The 9269-nt window shown below is 36.0% G+C and overlaps 1 protein-coding gene across 2 annotated transcripts; it reads right to left on the bottom strand.

The window, feature by feature from the left end:
- Window positions 1-34: 34 nt before the first annotated feature.
- Window positions 35-8864, bottom strand: LOC110716643. Of its 2 annotated transcripts, XM_021895289.1 has the most exons (15): window positions 8688-8864; window positions 8084-8262; window positions 3817-3839; window positions 3509-3715; window positions 3333-3425; window positions 3116-3244; window positions 2649-3029; window positions 2310-2564; window positions 2093-2236; window positions 1874-1996; window positions 1588-1771; window positions 1186-1315; window positions 983-1111; window positions 816-891; window positions 35-333 (listed from the first exon to the last, which is right to left on the bottom strand). In XM_021895289.1, the coding sequence occupies exons 7-15, from the start codon at window positions 3018-3020 to the stop codon at window positions 241-243; spliced, it is 1506 nt and encodes a 501-aa protein (XP_021750981.1). In that variant the 5' UTR covers window positions 3021-3029; window positions 3116-3244; window positions 3333-3425; window positions 3509-3715; window positions 3817-3839; window positions 8084-8262; window positions 8688-8864; the 3' UTR covers window positions 35-240. The 2 variants fall into 2 exon arrangements, 1 of the variants encoding a protein (XP_021750981.1); XR_002510547.1 differs by lacking the exons at window positions 35-333; window positions 816-891; window positions 983-1111; ... (6 more) ...; window positions 8084-8262; window positions 8688-8864 and having other exon boundaries at window positions 3037-3244; window positions 3817-7897.
- Window positions 8865-9269: the final 405 nt, after the last annotated feature.

Here is a 9269-nt window from a genome sequence, read left to right as displayed (position 1 = left end):
AATATAGCAAAACCTGTAATAATAATAATAATAATTTACAAAAAAGAAAAATGTTCCTTTACAAAATCATCACCTCTACAAAATGTTCCTTTACAAAAAAATATTTTCCCAACACAATTCATCACCTTTACAAAATGTTCCTTTACAAAAAATATTTTCCCAAGATGTATAGTACTTTTTTGCATCGAAACTCAAACTTTGGGAAAATAAGAGTGATTTACTTATAACAACTCTTTTAGACTAGATATGTTGAAACACGTAACGCACCCACTCAAGTCTAACATCATCAAGTTGAGTTTCATCGTAATGGGAAAACTGGCATCCTGCAAAATACTACATAAAAAAACAATTTGCTTAGGATAATATCAACATCAATAACAAATCCATGATAATTCAAAGTATAACCCAAACCGAAATCAAACCATTATCTTATCTCAAACACAACACTAAGCTACAACAACAACACACTATGCAGCACATACACTATGCAGCAGCAAACAACAACAAACAACAACAACACAGCAACACCCAGCAGAACAAAACACCAAGCACTTGCAACACACCAGAAGCAACCAAGCAACAACACCAACAACGAGCAGCTGCTAGCAAACAACAAGCTAGCAAACAACAACAGCATAGGACAATGAACAATAGCTCATGGTAGTAAAACTTGGAAGAATATGGCAGTAAAACCACACAATTGACACAAATACAAACTTACACTTTCGGGAATCTTGGTGCGTTTGTGTACTAAATTATTTCATACATACATTTCATCATTTCATATCTACACTAAATTATCAAATTGTTAATACCTTTATTGTCTTCCATTTAGTATCCATCTTCAATTTCGTTGCAATTTCCATTTCACTCCGAAATTGAAACAGAGCACTAAAGAAATAAATAGACCAAACTAAGTAGACATACATAAAGTTAATGTGTCAATGGAGGTAGTTATAGTTGATAAGAAAAAAGCACATACACATCTATGATTTCACGCAAATCCTCACTAACGCCTTTTCCCGTGCCTATTTCCTCTTCATTGTGTAAGGAATCAAAGTAGTATACGATGTTATTGAAAGGATCAATAGCACACAATACCCAATGCATCCTATTTGAGACAAATAAAAAATGAATATTGAGAGTAGACATGGGAACGATAATATCACCAAAAAAAAAGGGTACCCGGCATTATATGGAGCGAGGAAAATTTTTCCTTTTGATGCATTGTCTTTAAAGACATCCACCATGTAGTGACTTCTTTTCATATTGTGATCCTTGATCTTCTTCATGTCCCCCTTTTGAAATTGAGTCACTTGTGATATCCCAGATGGACATATAAAACCAAAAAAGGAAGAGACACCACTAATGCCAGCAACCGAATACATCCTTCTAATTCATTTGAAAACAAATAACGAGGCAAGTGAGTTAGCGAGGTAATTCTACAAGTAATTAAAATAATTAAAATTTGTAAGCTACTAAGTAAGAATTTGTAGTTCAATGGTATCGAAACTTATGACATATATATCTTCATATGACAAAGTCCGATTTGGTCTTGTACAAGGAAATCAAAAATTTTCTCCGTACCAAGATACACCTCCTTGCACTGACTTCGTATCCCAATATCAATGGGAACTCTAATTTGTTCATCTAAAGCAATTTTTGCAGCATACTTGAAAAACATTATCATCTCTGGTTGAGCATTTGCAATAACTAATGCTTCAATACATCGATCAACCTTTTCCTTCTCATTGTCAAACGATTTCATTTCCTATTAATAAAAACACACATTGTGCAATATGAATATGTTAAAAAACTAATTACTCAGCAAAAACTAACTACTGAAAAGAAACTTGAGTTCTATTAAATTAACCTTTTGTGATTGAATGGGAGGTGAAGTAGGTGTTCGGTTTGATGGGTGATCAACCTTTTGCGACTCAATGGGTTCATTGTTTGCATTAGAGCATTTTTCATGGCCTTCATGAACTTTAACCAGCTATAAAGAAAATAACTTATTAGATTTAAAATACAAGAAAAATAAGGACTTTGTGTGATTTATAAAAAATGCATCAAGAGTTAATGGATTCTTTACCTTTTCTGAGTTTTCTAGACTTTGTGGCTTTCGTTTGCGTAGACATGTCACTGGTCGTGGTTTTATAGATTCCTTGCCTAGTTTATCCTTCCCTTGTTTATCTTGGCCTTCTTCTTTATCCTTTTCTTCTAAAGGGTTCATAACCTTTCAACATAACAATAAAATAAACATGGAACCGCCAAAAATATTATACAATTCAAGGAAGAATTTGTATCACCTTATCTAGAACAATAAGTTCTATGGGCCATAACACGATACTGCCTATTGCATCTTTGATCACATCAGCTACTCCTTCGATTGGCATTGGCAAAGGTGTATTCTCCTCTACAGCGTAGTCAATACCAACTTTCACATATCCTGATGGTATTGGTGTATTATGCACCATAGTTTCCATTCTGAAGTTATGGACCTTCCCTGAGGCAACCATACGGTAAGAAGGATCTGACAACGCTAATTGGCAAGGAGTTATACCCTATATAAAACAAAATATGAAATTTTAGTACAGCTACTTTGGTACAAAACCACAATACAAAACCAGAATACAAGTTTAGGTAACCTGTGGGATGTTGATTTCAGAAGGCTGACAATCGAAATCAGAAATTTGACAGGTGTGACAATCCTCCTTGTCCCCATGCTTTTGTGTGGCTTGACAATCATCCTCTTCCTCTCCGTTTTGACATGTTTCCTCATCATTATTTATCTTTTTGATCTTTTTCATTTCGCTTTCCAATGATTGCACACGAGAGCACAATTTTCTGACTTGATCCATATATTCCTTCTTTGTTTGAATCATTCCAAAGTAGCTCGTATTAGTCACTCCTACTCCAACACCTATGACACGACCACCGTGCTCTTTTTTCTCCAACGCCCTTGACAACACATCTCCTCGCCCAATGTCTTCCATCCCTCCTTGCTTAGACAAACTCATAAAGTAATCCTGTATCAATGACTATACCATGAACAACTTGGTAATCGAAATAACAATTACTTAAAAATAAAAACTTATTGAAATAAAATACATACAATACGTGAAGCTACTGATTTTGCTCCTTCATCAACAACATTTCCATCCTTATCCCTCCTGATTAACTTCCACAGCTGTCCTCGGCCTAAGGACGATTCATGGATGCCTTTCTTAGCCAACTCCTCAAGCTGAGAAAAACACAAATAATTCTTGTTGTAGGTATAATTTGTGGGTCAAAGATATTGCAACATAGATTATAAAAGAATGTTAACTTACAACATCTTGCTCAAATCGAGCATATCCTCTACGAGCTCGTTTTTTAGGATAAATGTTTCCTTTTGCAGACTTTCTAGCAGCTTCACTCTTCTCCTATTCGTCAAACGATGATTACAAAATGGTCAATATAGGTGTGGTAGAAAGTATCTATACTACACAATCAAGTCGTAAATTACCTTCCATTCTTCTTTTAGCCGACTTGTTACAAATTCAGTCTAGTCATTTAACTTGATGAAATCGTATTGTTTTGGCGGTGTCTTACGTATCTCCATATCTTCAGTCCATATCCATTCTCTTGAGAGCGAAGACTTAAAGTTTCTCCAAGCAATATTAGCTTTGGTCATCATAAATTTCCTCCTACTTTCGTCAACCTTGTATATCAACTACAAGCACAAAGGTCAAGAGAATATTAACAAACTTAGTTATTAGGCATGTGCACAAATGTAACAATAATATAAATTTTGAGCACAATTGAGAATAGTACCTTGAGTTCTTCGAATAATGAATCTAGCAAACGTTGGGGAACATGTTTAGTACCATGTCAAAAGGTAGAACCAAAAGAAGAACCAAAAGCAGAACCACAAGTAGAAGCAAAATCAAAAGGCAGAACGAGAAGCAAAAATAGCAAAACCAAAAGCAGAACCAGAAGTAATATTAACAGAAGCAAAAGCAAAAAGCAGAAGCAAATATAGTACCATGTCAAGTTTTTTTTCTTTTTTTCTTGGATTTGGTAGCTCCTTCCTCCGCATGTACCCATATCCCCTCCTCATGATCATCTCTTTTATAAAAATCTTCTTCAACAACTTGATCATCGAGTGGTTGTGATGGCAGTACAAACGAAGGATCTTCCCTTTCATCTAATTCATGGTCCTCATCATCGATAGGATATCTTTTGTTCGACGACAAAACAAAAGACCATATTTTATTAGCTGGGTCAGTAACATAGAAAACTTGTGTTGCTTGACTGGCCAATATGAATGGATCATCCTTACTACCCACTCTATTGAGATCAACAAATGTGAAACCGGCTTTATGGTCAAAACGAACTCCATTATTGTTATCAGCCCACTTACAACCAAATATAGGAATTCTAAACAGCCCATAGTCCAATTCCCAAATGTTTTCAATTACTCCATAGTAAGACATATTTGCATAAATGGGGTTCTTGTCTTTTGTGCTTGAGATATGCATAGCTTGTGCTACAATTGACACCCCACTATTTTGTGTTGTAGTTTCATTGTCCCTACCCTTTGTACAGAATGTAAACCCATTTATTTGGTAACCAGAATATGAGAAGACATCTTTACTAGGACCTCGGGACAACCATTTAAGTCTATCAGAAACATCAAAAGGTGATTGAGCTATTTCATCTCCAACTCGAGCCTTTAACCACTCAATAAAGCATGAATTGTGTTTGTCAGTAATCCACTTCTCACTCTTAATTGGATAAAGGGTCCTTAAGTAATCCATATGTTCTTCCACATATGGATCAACCTCCGAACTATTATGCAAGACATACAAGTGCGCGCGATGCCACATTTCAGGGTTTATAGTCAACACCTTATTTCCCATGATCCCTTTCCCTTGCCCATTCAAACTTCCATCATGCCTAGGATTTGGAATTCCAACCGCATCAATAAAAGAGAGGTAATCACTTTAAAGATCAATTGCCTCCTCTACAAGGTAGCGCTCAACCATACAACCTTCCGGATGGCTTCCACTCTTTACGTAATCCTTCAAAATCTTCATGTATCTCTCAATAGGATACATGTATCTTAGATATGCAGGCCCACACAACTGAATTTCTCTAACCAAGTGTATTGTTAAATGGACCATTATATCAAAGAAAGAAGGTGGAAAATACATCTCCAACTGACATAAAGTAACAATAACTTCCTTTTGCAAGTTAGGTAGCTTTAAAGGGTTGATTTCTTTTCTACATATCTCACCAAAGAAAATGCAAAGTCTTGTAATGGCATTTCGAACATCTTCAGGCAAAATGGAGCGAATAGCAATAGGAAGAAAATGCTCCATGAGTACATGGTAATCATGAGATTTCAAACCTAAAAGTTTATTATCTTTCAAAGACACAAGATTTTTAATATTGGAAGAATATCCATCAGGAACCTTCACACCATGTAAACACTCACAAAATATTTTTTTCTCTTTTTTACTTAGAGTATAGCACGCTGGAGGAAGATATGTACGATCACCATGCATAACAGGATGTAACTCAGGTCTAATTCCCATGTCGACTAAATCTTTTCTAGCATGAAGCGAGTCTTTGCTCTTGCCTGGTGTATTGAGTAGTGTGCTAACAAGACTTTCACAAACATTTTTCTCAATGTGCATGACATCAAGAAAATGTCTAACATGTAAGTCCTTCCAATAAGGAAGATAAAAAAAATCGACCTCTTCTTATAGCCACGAGTTGGAACCTGGGAGGAGTGCAACTTTCCATGATTTACATCTAAGACCTCTACTTTTTGTAATATCTGGAGACCTGTTGGAGGAACCGGAGCTCTACCCTCTTCAGCATTACCATCAAAAGCTTTCCTCCACCTTCGATAACGATGTTGCACCGGTAAAAACTTACGATTTCCCAAGTAGACAACTTTCCCAGAATTTTTCCTTTCCTTTTTTCCTGAGTTTTTCAACTTAGTTGAAGTTGTGTTCTCTTGACATATAGGGCATGATTTATAACCTTTCACAGTATAACCTGACAAGTTACCATAGGCGGGAAAATCATTTATTGTGCCGAAAAGCATGGCTCTCAAATTAAAAGTTTCATTACGATGCGCATCAAACACTTCAATGCCAGAATCCCACATCAATTTTAGATCTTCAATCAAAGGAGCCAAATAAATGTCTATATCATGGCCAGGTTGTCTAGGTCCTGATATTAACATTGAAAGCATCATATACTTCCGTTTCATAATTAAAGAAGGAGAAAGGTTATAAATCATTAAGATTACCGGCCATGTACTATGAGTGCTACTTTGATTACCATGAGGGTTCACACCATCACTTGCAAGGGAAAGTCTTAGATTTCTAGGCTCCTTACCAAAATCATGGAAATCCTTGTCAATTTTGATCAATTGTGGGGAATCGGCCGGATGTCTTAACATACCATCATTCTTCCGTTCATCCGCATGCCATGTCAAACTCTTTGCAGTTTCTGGAATGCTAAAAAGTCGTCTAAACCTTGGCAAAATTGGAAAATACCACATTACTTTGGCCGGAATCTTCTTTTTCTTATATCTTGGAGCTTTACATTTGGGACAATACTCCAACAACGAATACTCTTTGCGATACAAGATGCAGTCGTTTGGACATGCATGGATTCTTCCATAAGTCAAGCCAATAGAGCTTAGCATCTTTTTAGCATCATAGGTGCGAGTTGGAAGTAGGTTTCCATGTGGGAGCATTTCATGTATTGCATCTAAGAAACCAGCAAAGCCTTTATCTGTTATTCCATTACTTGCTTTGACATTAAACAATTTGATAATAGCAGATAATCTACTATATTTAGTGCATCCCGAATACAAAGGTTTCTTTGCATCACTACACAAGTTATCAAACATCTCTGGACAATCTGCAAAGTTTTCCTCCAAAGCTTTTGCCATTTCTTCAAACTCATTATCTTCACCGGAAGATTCTCCATCCATCTCTACTTCCATCCCAGTTTCAAAATCCATCATACCGTGCACATTAGGAACCTCCCCTAATATCTCACCATGATGTAACCAACACTTGTAAAATTGATTAATGCCTTTAGCCATCAAGTGAACTTTTACGTCCTCAATATTAAGTCGAACCATACTATTACAATCAACACATGGACATAAAATATGTGTTGCGTCCTCAGCATGTTTTCTTGCAAATTCAATGAACTCTTCTACTCCATGCTCATACTCATCACTATTACGCCGAGCATGCATCCAATTTCGATCCATGACAACTATGATGTAGCAATAACAATACACACGTAGCCTTTATTAATCCTGTCTATGTTTGTGAAAAAATGTGTCTACATATCAAAACCAACAAAAAAAATAAAGTGTACAACCAGAATCAAACGGTTGTATCATTTTGTCTTACATTTAATCATTAAATATTTAAGCTCATTTTCTTTCATTTTGTATCTTACACCATTTTCCAATTTCAACCGTAATAACCAACAAAAATGGCAAAATTACCTTACTGTGTGTTACAGGTTACAGCCCATACACAAAATATACAAAGAAATGTGACTTGTAAAATAACCTTTATCTTGTTTAGGCAAAACTCAAAAGAAGAGCGCACACACAACATATCCAAACTTACCATTTTGCATATGTGCCAAATCAATCAAAAGAAAAATAAAAAGATGAAATAATCCTGAAAAGTTGCTCATGAAAAAATCACCACCTTCAAATGTCTAATGTACATTGCACTGTATGTAGTACAGTTGTATCGCAACAATTTTACTAGTCCAAAATTCAATTTCAAAAACTTCATTCTATTTTCTTTTTCATCCTTCTTTAATTTCAAAGACATTTAATCTCATTTTCTTTCATTTTGTATCTTTCTTTATTTTCCAATTTCAATCACAAATTCAAGTCCTCAACAACAAATCAACAATCACAAAATCACAAATCACAAATCACAAATTTCCAATTACAATCACAAATTCACAATTACAATTACAAAATACAACTTTACAAACTAAAATACAATCAAATATTCAACAAATACAAAAGAAAACTAACCTCTGATTAAACTGAACTAAGTCAGTTGTCGTCGGTGACTCGATGTTGTTCGCCGCGGCCAAGGGTCGCCTTACTCGCCTCGTCCAGTCGTCCTCGCATACCAGAGCGAAGTCCACAGACTCGCCTCGTCCAGTCTTACTTGCCAAAGGTGCTCCCGTCTTTGTTGGGCTGTTTAGAATCTACAACAAAAATCATGAAACACTTGGGTTTTAGGAAAAATCATGAATCGGAAGATTTGGGTTTGAGGCTATTAGAACTACAATTTCAGAATATATTCAACAAGCTAATTCAAAAATAAATAAAAAAAAAAAGATATTCGAAACACATTCAACCAAAAAAATAGAAATTCAACAAAGTAAAAATACATATCAAATTACATTCAACAAAAAAAAGTACATCCAACAATAAATTCAACAAATTAACCAAATTAACCAAACCCTCGCAAACGAAAACAGAAACATCAACCACATCAAAACTCCTCTTCAAACCTTACCTCACTCGAATTCCTCTTACCCTAATCCGAAATCATCCACCAAAAAATGATAAGAAGTGAAATTCGAAAAAAATTACAGAAAATCGATAATAAGAATTAAGAATTTCGAACCTGCAGATTGGAGTCTTAGAGTTGCGAAGATGGCGACGAAGATGGCGAAGAAAGGGAGTAATGGAGGAGAGGAGAGAGAAACAGAGAAAGGGAGGTCGCCGGACCGGTAGTGACGTCGCCGGAGGTAGTGAGGTTGCCGGATGAGGGATTCTGGTTTGAGAGGGTTTTCAGTTTGAGTTTTTTGCGAGGGTTTGAGAGGGTTGGTAGTTTTGAGTTTTTTGCAAGGGTTTGAGTTTTTGCGAGGGTTTTGAGTTTTTGCGGGTTGTAGGCTTTAATTTCAGGCGCCTTTTTTCTTTACTTTTGATAGCGGTTCTATTATAACCGCTTTAAAAACTTCCTTAAAACCCAAAACTGCCATTAGAAGTTAATGGAGGTACTTTTTAGAGCGGTTTTAGTTGAACTGCTATTAATCATGTGCTGTTATATAATGTTTTTGGCGTAGTGTTTCCACAACTATACTATCTTGATTGCGGGGAAGCTGGAGCGGAGGGTGCCAGCCGCTATTGATCGTGGTGCTGACAAAGGCATAATTAACAGGTTCCGGAGAATTACCTAGAGGACGCCCACCATTGTTTATGTAGT

The sequence above is a fragment of the Chenopodium quinoa genome, unplaced genomic scaffold (assembly GCF_001683475.1).
Source record: "Chenopodium quinoa cultivar QQ74 unplaced genomic scaffold, ASM168347v1, whole genome shotgun sequence".
Taxonomy (NCBI): domain Eukaryota; kingdom Viridiplantae; phylum Streptophyta; class Magnoliopsida; order Caryophyllales; family Amaranthaceae; genus Chenopodium; species Chenopodium quinoa.
The sequence above is the reverse complement of the archived record's forward strand: the minus strand, read 5'-3'. Positions and strand labels throughout refer to the sequence as shown.